The sequence below is a fragment of the Dinoponera quadriceps genome, unplaced genomic scaffold (genome assembly GCF_001313825.1).
Source record: "Dinoponera quadriceps isolate SergipeBrazil2010 unplaced genomic scaffold, ASM131382v1 scaffold1395, whole genome shotgun sequence".
NCBI lineage: Eukaryota > Metazoa > Arthropoda > Insecta > Hymenoptera > Formicidae > Dinoponera > Dinoponera quadriceps.
In genome coordinates, this window is record NW_014556488.1 from 232,950 (window position 1) to 252,804 (window position 19,855).

At 42.9% G+C, this 19,855-nt stretch overlaps 1 protein-coding gene across 4 annotated transcripts in view; it reads right to left on the reverse strand.

The window, feature by feature from the left end:
- LOC106747707 (extracellular serine/threonine protein CG31145) overlaps positions 1–19,855 on the reverse strand; it is a 50,579-nt gene that overhangs the window by 16,503 nt on the left and 14,221 nt on the right. For 2 of the 4 annotated variants that reach the window (XM_014625508.1, XM_014625507.1), the window contains exons 2-3: positions 17,078–17,186; positions 6,951–9,546 (exon numbers count right to left, since the gene is read on the reverse strand). In XM_014625508.1, the coding sequence (XP_014480994.1) occupies positions 6,951–8,500 (1,550 nt within the window). In that variant the 5' untranslated portion in view covers positions 8,501–9,546; positions 17,078–17,186. The remainder of the gene's footprint in view (positions 1–6,950; positions 9,547–17,077; positions 17,187–19,855) is intronic. The other 2 variants (XM_014625509.1, XM_014625510.1) reach the window with 1 other exon arrangement.

A 19,855-nucleotide genomic window follows, 5' to 3' on the forward strand; every position in this document is an offset into this window, starting at 1 on the left:
TTTTTTATGCTAACGTTCGAAAAAGCTTAGGTTCAACCGCGCTTCATGAATCTAAAATTTACGGTGTCCGTATTCCTGTAAATCAGTTTCAATATTAGCGCGCGGGGCCGGCAAAATCAATCTCACGTGTTTCTCTTCGCTTCAATCCACGATCGACTATGACAATTTGGACAGGGAATAGGCGGTTCTGTTTGCCGGAAACGGAATACGGGAGCAGAGAGAGGTCGCTGTTGACCTAATTTCGGCTCATTGTGTATAAACTGAAACTAACCGAGCGAGGATCCGGCGATCTATAGATCCATAGATCGCTGCCTCTGTGCGCGCGCATACCACGTATGCGTGAGTGCATGCGTGCGTGTAAACTAACAAGCTACCGTAAATGTAAGAAAACGAGAATCATAAATCACAGCAGAGCGGTGGAACTACGGATTCAACGAAGCGATATTTCGCGTCGACCTTCGATCACGATTTGAGCAAGTGAAATTACGATCAAATTTTGTTATTGCACGCAGCCACGAGCGAAGATTTGATTCGGACTCGAAAACTTTTCGAGACGCATTTGTTTCATCTATCGCGCTGGCTCGCGTTGCTTTTATCTTTCTTATTTGATAAGCCATGATAAGAAGCGTGGTAAAGCTTGTTTACGACGTCGTTGTGACGGGATACGCCATTTAACTTCGACGAGTATATCTGCACCAACAGAATTTTAAATGCTATTTTATATTTTCAAATTTTTTTGTAGAATTAGAACCGCACGGTATATCCTATAATTGTACAGTTAAGACACATACACACATATATATAATGTTTTATATTTATAGTTTGCATAGTGTGATCGCGGAATATATCGAAAAATTCTCAAGCGACGCGGCGGCGACGCGACCCAATAACCGTGACACAATTTTCCCGCGGCTTTTCCACGCTCGCGTGCGAATTCGATTGTTCCTCTCTCGCCGTCTGTCGATACTAAATTCACGCGTATTCGCAATTGGCCGGAACAAAGTAGCGAGAGCCACGTGTGTGGACGGACATACTTTCGCGACGTTCTTCGACACGCGACGCTTCGTTGGAAAATTATGCCACCGTTCCCCTCCCGTCCTGTATACATTTCGTCGTGTATAGACGCCGCGTATATTTCACGTTTTATTCTGACATAAAATACGAAGTGTCTCTCGTAAAGTATCCACCTTTCAATGAACTTGCCCTCTTCCTTTCACGCATGGAATGACGAGCCAAGTTGATTAACTTAAAAAAGGGTGATATGCGCGAGAAAAGCGCGATAATTGTACATGTATGGTTGTGTAATGCGAGTGAGTATGTACGGATATATACCTTTGAGGGTCTCTTTATCAGCATCCATAATCTATCACGCGACACAACTTCCGCAATTTTTCCACGAAAAGAGACACACACCTATGTACATACACAACGTTGGTTTATACGTTGATTAGAAGTACAGTTATGTAATTACGAATCATGTTGCAGGTTAAACTGGATTAACGTATTCGCGAGACTGGACATACTGGAAATACTAGTTGCAGTTATTTGACCGATACACACCGTCGACGCGAGGTGATACGAATTATCCGCTAAAGTAATTGTGGCTGATTTCCGTCGTCCGGAACGTACCGACTTTCTATTATGCACCGATATTTTACACTGCTCGAAACAATTACGGGATCGCACATTCGATCTATATACTATATATATATATATATATATATAATGCTTTCACGTGCAGATTAAATAATTGGAACAAAAATCCTTGTAAAATTTTATAGTAAAATAATTTCTGGTGTTAAAATTAAGTTGGAATATTAAATTAGAATAAAATTCAATTAAAATTAAAAACTGGGTTAAACCGTACATTAGAATTATAAACAAATTTCTCGTAAAAATAAAGTTATATAGAAGTAATAAGTAAATAGGGTTTCATAAAAATGAAATAAAAATGAGAATAAGCCGAACGTGCTCTAACATGAAGCGAAAGTAACGGGTTAACGATAATCTCGATAGAAATTTAACGATGCAGCAGAAATCGGATTAAGTGATGTGCTCCGATTAATCGAATTCTGGTAAAAATTGGAATTCCTGTAAAAACTAAGTTAGAATAAATCCTAATGAAAATCGGATGAAAATTAGATCGAGTCCCGTCTCTTGCGTATCACAGGACAAATTTAAAACTTTCATAAAAATTAAATGATATATATGTAAATAGACAGAAATATGTCAAAATATAAAAAAAAAGTTTAATCAAGTTGCATTTGTGTTTAAAATAGATATTAAACAATTCAATAATTATCAGAATCTTAATAGAAACTTAACAACTCCGCGAGAATTTCAATACAGATTTAACAACCTTTCCGAAGATTGTTGCGATCGTTACGCATCGCCAAACAAGCTCTTTCTTCACGACTCAGCGCTTTTACAGTGGTCACCGATAAACGTTAATAACACAGGAAATTAAAATAAAAAATTCCGGTGTGGTTTTACGATGTATCAAAGCGCGAAGAGCGCGCATCGCTTTCGATTTATTTTTTATCAGATAATATCGTTAATGTCGCGCGCGATTAGAGCGGATGTAACGCCGAGGAGACCGGCTTTTATGATCGCGTTCTCGTTAGAATTGCGACGGAACGAGCGTAGCGTGAAATACGTCAAACACATGGACACGGGCGATAGGAAGTGTTATACTTCACGGTTGATCGGCCAGGAGCTTCTTTTCAGTTTGTTTTACCGTTGAATTGGCGTGAAGGAAATTCGAATTTAAGTTACGAGGCGAAACCGAACGAAAATTTAATAAAATAAATCAACTCCCTCGATACTTCTCTCATAATTTAATCTTTTCCTTACTATTTGCGAGCAACCGAAATGTACAGATCGAGGAAACAACGGAAATCCGTTACTCCGAATATAATCGCATTGTTTCGTACTTTATCACGACGCACACGCGCGAGTTTTTCAATATTCCGCCCCGATATTCTCCACTCTCTTTATCCTCATCGAAATGAAAGGATTAACGTCGCCGTGAGGTTTAACGTTACAGAAATGCCATCCTATGACTCACAGGACGTAATGATGCCTTTGGGCTCATCCACGTCGTAATTTACCGCGTAAAGAGTGTGCGCCTCGGCTTTTTCAGGGCTTTGAAACGTCGTCAATAGGCCGGCATTTTATCGTAAAAAGGGTAGGAAAGATAAGGGCGGAGAGAAAGACGGGAGACAAATATTTGAGACGAAGAAAAAAGGAGAGAAAGAGAGAATGGATAAGCTATCCACCTCGGAAATTCAGATCGCGCAGTGCATCGCGTCTAACGGGTGGCGGCGAAAAAATCCCACGCTCTCTCGTTGGCACAACACCGGCTCTGTGAAATCGGAAGCAATCTCGATCGAGCGAAACACAATACCGATACCCAGAAAAGTGAGAGAAATCGTCCATCTCGCCTCTCGCCTCCCGGCGGTTTTATAGCGTTGTTTTTGTTCGTCTGAAAGATAATTGGAGCTAATTAAAATGCAAAACGCGCAGCAGTGGTCCGTGAAGTGAGATTTCCAGATAACGCGCCAGTCTCTCTACACGGCTCCTTGTTTTTTTTCTCCCCGTTATTCTTCTTCGTTAGACACTTATTTGCTAATTTTATACTTCTTTACGTCGCCTTTATAATTAAATATCGTCCACACGATTGAATTTTTATGAGAATTCCAATGTCGCGCACCGGTGCGAATTGACCTAATTTTTGTTCGATTTTTAGCGAGATTTATACAGACTTGGTGTAATTTTCACGATAGGATTCTGATGTTTCTTTTTTACATGGGAATCAAGATTGCAGTATCGCGATGTTACGTTGTGTGTCTCTGCGAATTTTCGATCGTTATCTCGATGCGACGATGCAACAGGTAGGCATTCTTCCGCTGTTGCTATTTCGCACCTGCCCTGCCCTCGTCGTCCACCGTCGCGCCAAACGGGATATATAAGCGGTAAGGTCCATTTAATTGTTACGAAACAAGGAAAAGTGTAACGCGCTTGCTCGTCACATTTTATCAAATATATCTCGAATATTCTACGCGAGACACCTTTGCGTTTTACTTAACGCAAATCTTTTTTGTTTTTCAAAACCTCTACTTTACGGATACAGTGCGATATCGCGACAATAAATGTTATTATTAAATGTTAAAAAAATGTATGAATAGTATCTTTATCGTTTCCGGGACATCAAACGAATTTCTAACGTGGTGATAAAATTTAGATTGACAATGTATTTCCTCATTTAGTCAATTTAAAACAATTCAGTGTCTAATTAAAGCAGCGATATTATTAATGTTCCAACTTAATGATTTGTTTTCAAGTTCAAGAAAAAGAATAAAGAAACGGTTTACAACATTTTTTTATAAACGCAGGTCGTACGCAGCATAATATTTCCATGTTGTNGGAAAATTATTATTCGTTGAAGTCAAAAGGAGATTGATGCTTTTAAGAAATATACATTTATAAATGCAAGATTGTACGAAGTTGCAAACTGAATTTTCCAAATCACAGATTGGAAGTGAATTACGAAACACGTAGGAGATAGAAATAAAATCGCGTTATAAATCGCGAAGTTTATAAATTACCGAGCTCTGACAATCCGACAACATATCGATGGCCAACGTTCGATAATTGATTAATTAATTAGACATCATCAAATCGCGATGCGGGTTTGCAAATAATCACAACCGGCAGGACGACAAACAAATGCACAAACGCAAATAAGCGATGTTAACGTTCCGCGAATTTTAATGGCGACATCGACAAATTCCGCGACGCGACTTAAATATTAATTAGTTTATGAATTTAATTGCACATATTAAATTCGCAGAGATTTTTGCGGAATATGTCATCGCCGGCGAATATGTTGCACAAGCTGCATTCCGGGAATCGACCGCAAGGTGACACGCTCTAACACAACACGCGACGAGTGGACACATGCTGATGACGCATTTCCTCTCTTCGTAATCCAGCGTTGTTCCAGCGCGATCCACGGTTTCGCCGCACGGTAACGCAATACTGCGACGATATGATATCTCGAAATAAACGTGCGAAAATATTAATGGCGCATCTCTCTCTCTCTCCCTCTGTCAATTTTGCATTGACTTTTTCTCAGCGGTCAGAATATCGTTAAAGATTTCCAAAGAGAACGTGTTGAAACACATGTTGAAACCACGTGCGATCGATGCAATTCAATAACGATCGTTATTTTTGCGGATTTAACCTCTATTTTTTTTTTCGGTGCATTCTCCTTCCACGAGTTTCGCCGAACATGCGACTTCACTGGCTGTCTTCAATAATCGTACGCGCGCATCATCGCGGAAATAGGGCGGCGCCGCTGCAACTGTAATCATCGTACTTCCGCCATCGTCGCGTAATCACGCTCCCGATGCATCGGAAACTGAAACGACCCTCCCGCATCGCGACATTTATACAGCGGTAATTTCGAGTCGTAGACAGGCAAAATCGTACGAAGTCCGTTAGTAGAGTAAACAGTAAAAAGCATTTTGTACTAAATTTTGTGTTGAAACCGGTCCTTGTTGAAACTTTCCTGTCAAATTTTTAACATACACGTATGTTAATTTAACATATTGTGCTTATGTTATCTCAAAATTTTGTGTTGAGTCGATATTCAATATGTGTAAAATTAAATAACACATTTCATACCTCTCTCTTTCTCAGTGTCGATTAACACGTTATAGATATTAATTTTGTGCTAATTTTTTACATGATATTTGTATTACTTTTCAATATATTCACCTTGTGTTAAGAAATGTGTTAAATTTAACACGAAACTTTTTATTGTATATGAAAAATATTTCGTCGTTAAAGGAAAAGTTGTAAAGAATTCACAATGACGGGCATATCATCGTCTCATCAAACAGTACTGAATTTGATCACATTGACTTCCTGTGAATGATCAATAATGGAAACTTTCAAACCTTATTCGTGTTAAATTTTCAATTACTTTAAAACATTTTCATAAATTTAGCGACAGAGTCGTAAATATTCCTGTCCACGAATACTGCGGGAAATTGCAATATTAAGAACATTCCAGTTCGCTAAAAGAAGAGTTAAAGAACTTCAGTAGACACTTTTTACCCACTTTTTAATTCAATTTTCCTGATGTATTCCAAAAATATGATTAGAAAACAATGGACCAAAAATGGTGACCTATATAGGATAACGATCGCACGGAGCGAGAGAGATGGCGGGTAAAATAGACAAATAAGAGAAAAGTTGGCGGAATTTAGCAAACAAGAGAGAGAGAGAGAGAGAATCTTGCCATTTCGGTCTACCTTCTCGACAGCTCGATCGTGCCCCAAAAATATCGTTAGAAACGCGTGTAGTGAGAATTGTGCCAGCGCATTTCGCGCGGAACAACAAATCGAATGGACCCGACGCGACGGGCTTTGTGAGCGTTCTTCGGCGCGCGATTATAACGAAACGTAATTCCATGAAGGCGGCATGGAACATCGCGCACCTGTACCAACAGCGCTTGTGTGCCATTGCACGTTGTATACGAGGGTGTGTACACGCGACAAGCAACACACACGCCCACACACGTGCGCGCGCGCGCGCACGTCGAGATTACGTACGTTCGTCCCGACTGTCATCGGTATAATTGCGTTTGCAAACGGCAAACGCACTCGTGCATGTGTGGCAACTCGCACGTTCCGCGCAACGCGTAAAGTCGCGTTCACATCGGAGAAGGGAAACGAGAGCAAACGGAGCGATCTCGCTACTCTGCCGTGTTCTCGGCTGTTCGCACGCGAATCCTGAGACTTTCAGAGATGAATGTGCGACGCGGTGAAATTTAAAAAGAAAAATATCGATCTCTCCACGCCATCGGCGATGGTCTTGCTCGCGCATGCCTTTGGTTTTTTTCGTTCGAAGCATTTTCACTCTCGAAAAAGAGATCCACTCACCTGGATACCACCTTCCGCAGCTCGCCGATCGTCGGGTTGTAATCGTGGTCCTCGCCGCTGATCCTCGCTACTCCCTCGTCGACGTTTATCCCATAGCCGTTCACCACCAGGTTGACCAGATCCGGAAACTCGTCCTGCTTCCTCGCAGTCGACGACGACGGCGATGTCGGTGGCGTCGTGTCCGACCTGCCGGATTTTTCGACGACACCCGGCGTCGCGTCCGCCTGTTCGCGACTTCCGTTCATCCGCTGAAGAAATTTTCGCCGGAAGTTGTTGTAGACCGTGTCGGCGTCCGGCCGGTCGCCCAGCTTGACGCGCGCATGACTCGCCACCAAATGGTGGCCGCTGTAGCCCAGATCCATCTGCAGATCCATCACGAGCAACAGCGTGAATAGGATGGCGAATGCGCTCAGCGCGAGCACGAATTTGTCGCGAATGCGAATCAGCCTCATTTTCAGCTTCATTCTGCCACCGTCCGTGGACTGTGGTCGTTTGAACGGCGGACACGCAGGATTGCCCGGTCGATGATTTTTACGACCGGCGGAAGACTTCGGCGGATCCTTCTGTCTCACTCGTTGATTGTTCGAAGCTTCAGGATCGCGGGGCACCTTCAAAGCGGACGAATAGTCGAGGTCCGTGACGACGATGTTCAAGATTTTCCCGGGGACTTCTGCGTTGACGGCCGGCCTCTCCGAGTTTCTCTCGACAATTTCTACCTCAATGACTGAATCTTTCCGGGTGTTATCGGGATCATTCGCCTCGATGGTTGAGTTCAAGGTTCCTCCAGGACTTCTCTCGTTACGCGCGCGATTAAGCAAACATTCCGATACACTTCCGATAGACTTCACGGTAGAATCGAGTTCCGCCTTTTCGGGAGTATCTACGAATTGCTGTGCGTGAGAGGGAATATTCGCCTTCCTCCTTTCAGAGATCGTAATCTGCTCTTCGGGTGGTTTCACGATCAACTGACGAGGTACCGCGTGTCTCTGCGAGACCGCAAGTCCGCATCTCGAATCGCGTTTATCGGTTGACCCACCGCTATCGGGCTCCGCTGACCCCCGACCTGGCCAGTCTTCCTCCTCTTTTTCCTCCTCCTCCTTCTCCTCTTCCCCTCCCTTCTTTTCTTCTTCTGGCGGTGGCGACCGCTTCAGTTTGCGATCGCGTTGCTCCCGCAACGTTTTCTTAGGACCGTGAAGAGCCCACTGCAAATTTTCCGATGAAAGACGGCGTCTGTGAACAACCGTCGATCCATAAGAAACACGATCTGTCGGTCGATTGCTCCCGGTCGTACGTTTCAGCCTCAAAGGCGCCACGGGCTTCGCGCGATCTCCCGTTTCTTCAATGATAGTCGAGGAACAAAGGTCCTTCGTCGATGGCGGATTGTCCTGAACGGTCTTTTCCGCCAGTTGCGGAATGTCTGCCTTCCGAACTAAGAGGCAAGCTTCCGAAGTTCCCTCAAAATCTTTCTTTACCAAGAAGCTTCTCTCTTCGAGGATACCCTTCGGCAAGAACTTTGCTTTCTCCTGAGTAGCATTTCCCGTCAATCGCATTAGTTGGCCAATCGAAGTATTATTCTTCCCCGATAATAATGAGCTCGCTCGATCATTCTGCTTCAGCAACGGCGAATTCTCCTGAATATCCTTCTTCGCGCTGACTCCCGCTTTTTCCGACGACAGACGCCGTTGATCGCTACTATCTGGCGACAACGCGCTCGCTCGATCACTCTTCTCCGGTGAGCTTCTTTCAACTAACGTACTTTCTCCGTTACTCTTCTCCGGTGACGAAGGACTCCCCTGAATATCTTCCCTTAAATTTATCCTGGTATCTTTTTGCTTTCCTCCCCCTCCTCTTCCTTTTTCTCCTTCTTCTTTTTCCTCTGATATCGAACTCTGCTGATCACTCTTATTATCTAATAACAGGCTCTCTCGAATACCCTTCTTCAGTGACAAAGGGCTATCCTTAACATCCCTCTTCCTAGACCCTGGACTATCGAGTACGGACCTTGGGCTCAAACTATGGATACTCTTCGGCGAATGGCTCTCTCGGATGCCTCTCAGCAACTTGTCGCACCTCTCACTGACATTCTCCCTCAGTAGCTTCTTGAGGAAGGATTCCGCTTTCCTAAATCTGCCAATAGCCCTCGAACGATCATCCACCCCGTTCGATAGGGATTCGTCTATGAATCTTCGCTCGAGGTCGCTCGACTCTTCTCCGTCATTATCCTCGTCTTTGAATCTGGATCCTTCGCACCCCGATCTCGATCCTCTACCGCGATCGTGCGCGCTATCTGTGGATGTCGGGCGGCCGGAAGTCGCTTTCTTCGCGTTGCCGGGGTCTACACTTTCGGAACATCTCCCGTCGGCCAGAGCTCGGAATCGCGAGGGACGATACGGCGTCTCGACGCCTAAAAGTTAGCGTTTTGGACGAACGTGCTCGCGGACGGTTCACTCGATAATACACTGTCGATACACTCTCGCTTCTCGCCGTCGTGTCGAATATTCGCGGAAGATCCGGAAGAAGGAATTTACCGCTCCGCTGAAGTCGGTCGAGTGTCCCGATCAGACCTCGAGCGATTCAGCCTGACGACCGGCGTCGTCTGAAACACAGAGAAAAATGTCTCGAACGTAACGTGGAATTGTATTATTGTTGTGTTACCTCGTCAAGGTGACGCAACGGTCCTAAAATTAAATCTGTTTACGCAACATCTCCACTCGCGGATCTCTGTCGCGGGATACATATATATAATATCCAATTGTGTAAGAAATATTTAAAAAATGATATATTAATGCGTCTTTCTAAATTGAACTTTTCAATTCACGAATCGCTCGAAAGAGAGAGGAACGGGAAATCGAAAAATAATCACATCGCACGCGGTGCATGTGATAGGTATGTAATTACACAAATTTACGCACGATGCGCTGAAGCTTCGCGGTGCAACGACGCTCTCCTTCGGTATTTAATCGGACGCATCGCGTCGCATTACGAGAGTTAATGCGTAGCATCGCGGCGCACCGCTGGCTGTTTCGCGTGTAATTCAAGTCGATAACGAGAGCCAACGTTATTTTTATACGGCGCCGTCCGCCGCGTTTTTCCACCGTGTTATATACCGTTATCGTAACGCGCGCGCGTACACACATCGCACACACGCGCGTTCGTTCACTTTGACATTTATATCGCGTTATAGCGTGTGAAATCACGTTATAGCGTGTGAAATTGGATAAGTGTGCATATGGCGTGATGCAACTGTCGTGTAATAAATGTGTATTTTTACATTAGAACGCGCACACACGGGGTATTCCGTAAATTGGTAATACGACCGAGAAGAGAATGATGTGTCTCAATGGGAAAAAAGGCAGAAACGGAAACAAAATAAAGTCGATAGTGTAGAGCAACGTAATCAATTTCCTACCACGTGCTTGTTACAAAAGAAATTAAAGATATATGTACCTTTAAACAAGGTGGACGGTGTCTAGTTGCTTATATAAACGTAACGTGTATGCACGCGAGATACGGCGGGAAGAATTGGCTTTACGTAAGAAAAAAAATCGTACGGTTATTTGGAGAAACGAGAGTGGTATCTTCGGCATCTCGGAAGTGACTCCGGTCTGGAAGTTATGCTGACCGTGAGATCAGAAATCGCGATCGGAATTGGCGATCCGAATGGGCACTTACATCGTGTAACGCAAGAAGGCGGGCACACGCTCGTTGTAAGTCGATGGCGCGGCTGCATGTTGCGTCCACGGGAAATTCAAGGCGTTCATTGAAATTCCGCGCGTCCCGCCACCGATAATAAAGACGACTGTATACGTGTGTGTGTGTGTGGATGTACTGTGCGTGCACTACGGAGATGTGTTTCCCATTTGACGTTTCTCTTGGCGGAAGAAAACGGACGCGCAGAGCGTCCAGTCAAAGCTGCGCGGCCGGTGGACGCATGACTGCGTTCTCGAAATTACTCTACGAGCCTCTCATTAGCGGCCAATTAATTAGCAATTATGTTACAGAATCCCGGCTCGGAATACCAAGGAGAGCTCTAAGCTTTCGAGAGGAACGTCTTCGGAAAACGAAAATTGCGCCGTATACTACAAAGCTTCTTTTACACAAGCATACACCTTCCTGTGTTTTTTATACTTCAGTAAACAAACTGGCATTAACAGCCTTAATGCAATCAGTACAATAAAGTCGCTGGCATTTTCTTCAACCGTATACACATTTTTGTTTCTGGTTATTAACGTAACGGCTGTCACCGTGACAGATATACTCCCTTGAATACATTGTTCCCGCTTCTTCAAATAATCAATAAATAATAAGTCAATATTGCGTCCAATGAAAAAAGTTTTAATAACCTAGTTACACGACATGTTAGAACTATTATGCCTCGGTCGATGCACGTTAGTTCGCTTAGTATTGTCACACTTCAAAGTAATTTGCATTATCTTGGCAGTATGTATTTCAGAGAAGAGAGAAAAAGAAAGCTCATACACACACATAAACACACGCGGCAAGCAATAGCGAATACGCGCGCGCGCGATCTCGGTTTTCCTTCTCGCAGAAGCAAAATGGACTGATATAGGGACACTGAATTATGCAGCTTCGCTTCGATACGGTGCCATTTGTGCTCTGTGTACATAATATATAAAACACACTCCCGTGTGTAGAGATATATATACGTATATATCTATATATAAAAGCCTCCTACACCGTCGTTCCCGTCGCCTTTATGACACGACTCTCGCGATAACTGTAATGGCCACTCTCGCAACACGAAGCACCCCATTACCGTCACTCTATTTCACACTTGATATCCACCCCCTTGCATTCACTACCCCCGACCTCCCTCCGACCTTCCTCCGACCTGCCACCCCCTTAAAGAGCGCACCTTGACCCGGTGCGAGCGAGCGAGCGAGCGATAAAGAGCCCGTAATGTCGCGCTTCTACGCGCGAATCCTTTTATCGGTATGCCGCCGTAGGTTCTCCAGGAGCTCTATCGATACCGACCGGATCGTTACACACATTAAATGTCTTACGAAATCCAAGACAAGAGGCTCGCAGGGACGAGCGACTTTACATCTCACGATCCGAAGCGGCGACAAAATCGAATGGAAGGTTGTAATTTTAGCGAGCCGTCAAGAGTCGTACATGTCAAGTTCCCGTCAAATTTAGAAACGCGTGGCGGTACCTTCGTGGTTGAATTCTCAGCCACAGACTTCTTTAATGTATCCCCCTCCTTCGGAAATTACCCCCGAAAAATCGCTGATACAAAAGCGACATACATTTCGCATGCGACGACCCGATAAATGATGCAGTTCACTGCATAAATCGGCCGCCGAAAACGATATTTCGATCGCAGGCGGACGCGATGTGATGCATTTCTCCGCGATGCAAAATGCCAAGTATAAAATCATGAATAAGATATGCGCGAGCGCGATAGATGGGCGGACTTCGTACTTCGCCCGTTGTTAAATAAATGGGATTTAATCTCGGAATCGACAGTTCGCTCGTACACACGACCTTTTGCTCTAGTTAGTCGAGCGATGTCTCGATTACTCGATTATTTAAATTTACTCTTATTCATCTTAATCTGTGTGTCTCGATCTGTTCTGTCTGGAAAAAATGAATGCCACATAAACTTCCAGTATGTGCGATAACACCTCGTAAAATCACGAGGGGAAAAAACAAATCTCATCGACACGGTGAATGTTCCTAAAAATGAAAACAAATCCTGCAAAAACAGAGGCATTGAAGCGCTCTTTTCCACTGGCGCGATTTTTAAGGGAAATTCGATTACGCGGAGAATTGCGACTCCGCGAAATTTTCTTCAGCCTTCTCTCTCTCTCTTCCCCTTTCTCTCTTTAACCCGGCTCTTTCGCGCTTATTGAATCTCACGCGGAATTTGTTTCGTATATACGACGACGTAGGCAAAAAAAAGGGGGGGGGGGGGAAGAGAAAAAAACGGTAACCTCGGAGAGCGCAATTTTCAACGGGCATAACGAGCCTGCCAGCGGCACGCGCTATTTTACGCAGCAGTAAAAGAGAGGCAGATTGTCGGCAAAAAATCGTAAAAAAGGGAATGAAACGTCGACGTCGTATGAAGAAAAAGGAAGAAGCGGATATCCCGTTGATAAACCTATTCATATATTATATATATTTACGTTCGATGTAACCCGTGCGTGTGAGTTCGTGTTTTATTCCCGAGCGTCTCTGACGGGAAATAACGATAAAAGAATATATGAAAGTAAAATGGTACTTGACAGGCATACCGTTGCAAAGTACACCGACGTCATCATGCTTGCATTACGAATAAAAACGCGTAAACAATTCAATTAACAAAGTAACCGCGGAATAAATTATCGTCTGTTAACTGGGAAGAAAGCGAATCGTAAAAGTGTTTGACCGCGAGAAAGAATTGTCCGAAATTCCTTATCGCGCCCTTATCACGCGAATAAAATTAGGACGAAGTAGCGGGGAGGGAAGAGGAAGAGTGGGATTAGGGCGGAATTTGTATCTCGCGTAACAACGAGACTGCGAATGCGAGAGGCGTTATCTTCCGGGATAACGGAGGGCGAAGATTGCGAGGAAACTGCAATTTAGCGCCGGCGAGCAAGACCGGCTCGTTAACGCCATTCGACCGCCAGTCGAACAAAAGATCCTCGCCTTGTTGTATACAGGCGGTTGTGAAAACGCCTTAACCTTTGCCGAATGCACTTGTCGGGACTGCGGCGAGTGAATACGCGCACACTAGGTCGCGCTGTGTAAAATTCAACTTTGTTAATTTCAATTTTAATGCGTTTGCGTAGAGTTCCCTCTTATCTTCGTTTATTTCTCGCGACTCTTTTGTGCTTCCCCGACCTAACTTGTTCTTTCAGTTTTCAAATGCAAAAACGCCAGAAATATCACGGTGTGAAAGTGATGGTGAATTTCATCAATCTCGCACACGAATGTTCCTCTCTCCTTTTGATAAAGATCAAACGGGTTCGAATAACTAATCGCGTTGGGAGGTTGGAAATCCATCGCGTTGGTGAAAGTGAGATCATTTTTCGGAAACGCGTCGCCAGTTCTGTGCCTGGTTCTTTCCCCCTTTTTTCCTTATCTTTCACGAAAGCTGAGAGCGACGAAAGGTAAGACAAACACAGCACTTGCATTCGCTTGCACTTTTGCTCGCACTTCACTGCCTGACTCGCTCGGCCAGTTATCGCTTTCCTCGACGCGGAAACCTGTCGGAATCTTTTCGCGCGCGTCTCGAGGCAACTCGAGAACCGAGAAACCACGTTCGACATTTAGCAGCGGCGAACACCGGCACTCGTTTCTACCGCAAAGAACCACGGGGACGGCGGATCGCCGATGTCCCGAGGCTCCGAGATTACCGTCGAGACATCGAGAGTCGCGGAGACGGACCGGCACGGAGAGAAAGGGATCCTTATTGTACATAATTTACTTTATTTTACGATAAATATCCGTTCTTGATCGCGGATGTACGTATTCGCAGTTATTTATTTGTAGAACATTACATAATTGAGGGAAGGAGGAGAAATGCGCTGACGCGAAATTATTTATGTATTACAACATCCCTCTGATTTTTAATCTAAATTAATTTCAAATTATTTTAATTAATTAAATTAATCTAATTTTACATATCCGTTGAAAAATAGAAAAGGCAAAGTTCTTCTGTATAAAATATTTTCAACGAAAAATGTCTAATTGTCCAAAATTGCACAATAAAAGATTAATCGCACCTCCGTCTCCACCGTCGAATGCATTCTCCGTTTTGTGTTCCTCTTCCCAAGGAAGCCTGGCGAGGGGATGGAGGGAAGAAGAGCGGCCTCTATCAAACGACGCCGAAACATCCCTCGGAATTTCACCCAGATGCTGTTTTTCTGCTCGCCGGCATTTCAATGAGGCACCCCCGACGCTCTTATGGGATTAGTATATACCCTCCTCTCCCTTCTATCCCAACCCCGCCGTACCCCACATCCTTTCGCCGCCCAGCTAACGCGGAATCAAAGATAAATCCGTTGCCCTTTCTATCCTTTGCCCCGGCATGCGTTAAGAACACGATTCTCCTTTGTCGCGTTTCTCTTTCCTTTTTTTCTCCCCGTAAAACGCGCCGAGTGATAAATTAATATTCGCGTCCGGTAAAATGATGTATCCGAGTTAATCGAAAGCAGATAAAATACGATATTCCAATCGGGGTTTTCTCCCCCGTCCGATCGTTTTATCGACGAGTGTTTGGCGATTTGGCTAGTTACGCGATTATATTACACGATCAACGATTATTCCCCCGATAGTAATCGATTGCGTCGCATACCGACTAAGGTGCGCGTCTTAAGGCGCTGCATCTTAAGAGGCGACCCGGCGCGAGGCAAACCTCTTGCATAATCCGCGCGATGCACACGTGCTCTCGCATAACAACGCATTATCCGCGCGGACTGCATGCATGCATGCATGCATGCATCTCTAGTCTTCGCTTCGGCGCCGCTGCGTTGCGCGTCGAGCTCTCGAGGGCGTTCGCGAAAACGATTTCACCGGCGCGGAACGCCGTACCGTCGTTGCATCGCCGTTGCATCGCCGACCTTGTCGCGTTTCTCTTCTTTTTCTTTATCTTCTTATCGTATTACTATAACTTTGTTAAAATGTCGTGAGAGCGATCACAATGATAATTGCAAATATTTCGCGTGTGATTCTGAAATATTAGATCCTTATCGCGTAATTATTACTTTCATTCGTGCGTGTATACGTTCTTCAAAGTATGGAAAAAAGAGCGGGCAGAACAGAGGTTTCCAAGAACCGCGAAACTTTGGCGCGCGCAGCGTTTTCCTTTTAATTACGAGAGGCGCGAGGAGAGAAGGATCTCGCCTTAAGGACTTCCTTGGCAGAATCTCTCAACGGCGCGTCACTACCGCCTTGTTATTTTCCTCCTCTTTTTTTCCTCTCTCCTTTTTTTTCTTTTTGACTGCGGATCTCGAGCTTGTCCTTTCTCAAAGTCGGTCTAGAGATGTGAAATTATCTCTCGGTGTGCATCCCATACTGAAGACGAGAGCACCATTTTTATGAGCGCAAAAATAATATGAAGAAACGCGGGGATACCTTAACGTGCTAAAATACAAATCTGCAGTTAGAGAAACGTCCGGTGCTCCGGGGACACGTTATATTAAATTTCACACCTCTAATCGTCGAACCAATTTACAACTAAATGTCAAATTGTTAATTTTATGGTATTATAGTACGAGAAATATTCTTTTCGGCTATTATCTCTCTCAAAGAAAAAAAGTTTATTAACTAAACGCGTCGTTAATATTAAGTAAAAAATTTGAAACATCGTTTCCTCTGGTGTCAATCAACTTTGACTTTACTTTAACAGATTGGCCGGACTCTACTTTGTCTCTTTCTGATCATTCTATTTCTAAAAAAGGACGAAGAATCAATTAAATCGACCTGTAACTGAGCAAACATAAGATAGATGCGAAGGCAATCATTCGTTAACGTACACATCTGCGTGACATTTGAAAGATGCATTAATTGAAGATAAGTTATTCTTCATTCTCGAAATTTTGATTAAAATAGAATCGATCCCAAATTGGCTGACAGAGACCAAAATGAGAAAATTAAGATAAAGTTCGATGTTCTCTCTTGAAACATTATAATAATTTCAATTACGTGATTCTATAAATCGTAATAAATGATTGAAGTGAGAATATAAGTAGGTAAGATTAGATAAGATTAGATAGGATTGAAAGATAATATAGAAATATAAAGAGATAATTAATTAAAATTGGAATTAAAGTAACAAATCATAAGATATGAAAAAGACTAGTCAAAAATAAATAAATTTTTTAAAGAACATTTAAATTATTATTTAAAACAAGTAGGGGGATAAACTAATTACAAATAAAGAAAATCAATTCAACAGAATGAGTGTCGTATAATAAATAATTCTCGGTTACGTTGCTGCTAAATTTAAATAAAAAATGCCAGCAACCATATTGTTTAAAAATCATATATGTAAAATATATACAACATCAATTGAATAATTAAACTAACGTGTTATATGTTTATTAATTATAATATTATAACAATCAATTTTAAATTAATATTTATTATTATATGAATTAAATTATTGAAAAAAAACTCACCAACTGCTCTCGACGATGTCTCCCCCATGATTGGTCCAGCCGTTGCGTTACATGCTGTTAATTCGGAGTTAATTCAAACCGGTTAGTTGCACGCATGTGTATTAGTCATCTGCAAAACAAGAGTACACTCATATGAAGGACTAGTAGTTATGTGGTATAACGCAAGTTGTAATTGCACTCTCACCAGATACATTTTTTTCTTAAATCGGTGAACTACGAAAGGTTGCGAGACGTGCAATTTATTGCAAAAATGTCATCATCCTTTCCTTTCATACGTATAAATCATGAAGGTTCGTACACACATATAAAGAATTTCGTGTATATACTTATTATACATATATAAATGTTTTTTTTTTCGCACAATATATACGTAACATAATATAAAATATAAAATGATATTAGATTTATCGCTGCAGATTGTTTACACACTTATTCATTGAAATGAATTTTTTGCGGACTGTAATGGCGAGCCGTAATTCCTGTAATTCCGATTAATCATCGTCGATCCGAGTAACCAGAAAGCGATGGACCGAGCATCCATCACGGGAAAGTGTTTAATTCCGGCCGCCATGTTGCGACAACATCCATCAACGTGTCGTTAAACAACGCGTTGGTCCCGCTGATAAGAGAGCGCGACAAATCGCGATAAAAGTCCTTTTACGAAGCACTATCTCGTTGTGATTAGAAATAGTCAGGCAGGAAATAGTTCCCGTCAAATCTAATTAAATTCACATCTGTCACATCAAAAATTAAAAATTTAATTAAACTTTAATTAAATTTTACGAACTTAAATTCAAAAATAATTTAATTCATTAAAATTCAGTGAAAAATTAAGTGCAAAAAGACGATGAAGCGACGAGATAAGAGGTTCTACAGCGTTTCTCCCATAAAACGGTATTTTTTTTAATTAAACTCATACGAGTTTATTTATAAATAAACTCATTATGTATATTATCACTTATGTATATTATTACTTACATTATTATTTCTTATGCTTCAAAGATATCTTTGTAAGTTAGAATGAGCTTCGCACATCAGTGAGACTCTCACTTTCGTAGAGTGCTTCGGACTTAGATAACAAATTCCAGCAACAAGCTACTCTAAGCTTATCCTAAGCTCTATCTACTTCGTGTCTCGTTTCAGACTCATCTACATAATACTGAGAGTATCGTAATACGTCGTTTCGTATTGCCGAGACCAATACCGCGTCGCAGGGTGAAAGGAGTTTTCCACCGAACATTTTCAGATGCCTCTTGCGGAGACAGATATTAACATGCATTAGTCGATAAAATGCGAATAATATTCGTCCTTATAACGCACGACGATCACCGGCTGGGAAAACGCCGCTCGTTGTATCAGGTCTCTTGTAACAAAAAAATTAAAACGCCATGGCGTGAAGATGGGAAAGCTGGTACACGGACGACGGCACCTGGGGTTTTGCTCCGGTGTCTTATGCAAACGACTAGTCCTTTCTTTCGTCCTGCGCGTCGGTTAATTGCATCGGCGCGTTTAATTGTTCATCGTAGAATGCAGCGGTCGTAAAACGTCCGATTAAGCGCGCGGGTATTCGTTTTCGCCTTCGAATCGCGCCTCGTAAATTCGCGACATCACCCGTAAGGCAACGCGACCCTCGCGAGGAATCCCATTGTCTCCATAAACGTAAACACGGAATAATCCTTTTTCTGATTTTACGCGGCACTCGATTCGTTCGATTCACACGAATATGGCATTAAATAATTACCATGTTCGTGTGCGTACGTTAATTTTACATGCACTTTCCCTCCGCGAGCGATTGACTTCATCAATGATAATATCAGTTTTCATTTATCTTCCGTCGTTCCCTGATGATGTTATTGTTGCAAATAATTTCGGAAGATCCGTTAGGAACGATCTTTCCTTTTATTGTCATTGTTATTATTATTACGAAGTATCTTTCCAAATAAACTCATCTCATTGTAAACAGATCGCGTGTCCCGCCACGGAGAAATTAAAAAGTAAAAAAGAAAATACCGCGCTTCTCACGTCACGCTCTCGTTCGTTCATTTGACGATCGATCGTTTCATCGGTCGATTATTATTATCGCGGATGCTGCCTTCCGTCAGATTGAATTGTCTTTTCGCGCATTAATCTTCATCGCGATTCGTCGCACTTTCGCGGTTTCCGCTCAGATTTCCATCTCTTCGAAGTGAGATATCCTCATCGAAATAAATGTCTTCGTAGTAAGTTTTTCCCCGAAGTCTTGTGAATGAAGTCACACGCGCTATTATGTCGGGAGCGTGTTTTACCTTGAAATTTATCGTATTCGCCGAGGAGTGTTAAGACAGTCTAACGGACGACAAGAAAGTAACGTACTATTTTCGTCGAGCAATTAGCGGTCGCGATTAAATTGCCGCGCGCGCATTGTTTCACCTCGAAATAGCGCACGTTTCGCGAATTCGCGCAATTAAAACAGACGCTTTAGTAAACAAATAGCGACGAGCCGTGCTATTGCTTGTATGTTTGGCGATACGCGCAACGGTGTAATGCGCGCCAGCGCGAGCGCGCGCGAGCCAATTATCATGCAAATATTAATAACGCAAACATTAACGTCGACTCGACTGACGTTCCGTCCTGCTTTCCCCCGTTGCCACACTTTCCGCCAGTTTCGCGAAAAATAAGTACGATTTATCGATCTTTCATTGCGCTCTAATAATTTCCATTTTATTTGTTGATTCTTAAAGAGAAACTGCACGATTTGTTTGTTATTTAGCTTGCTTTATATATATATATATATATATA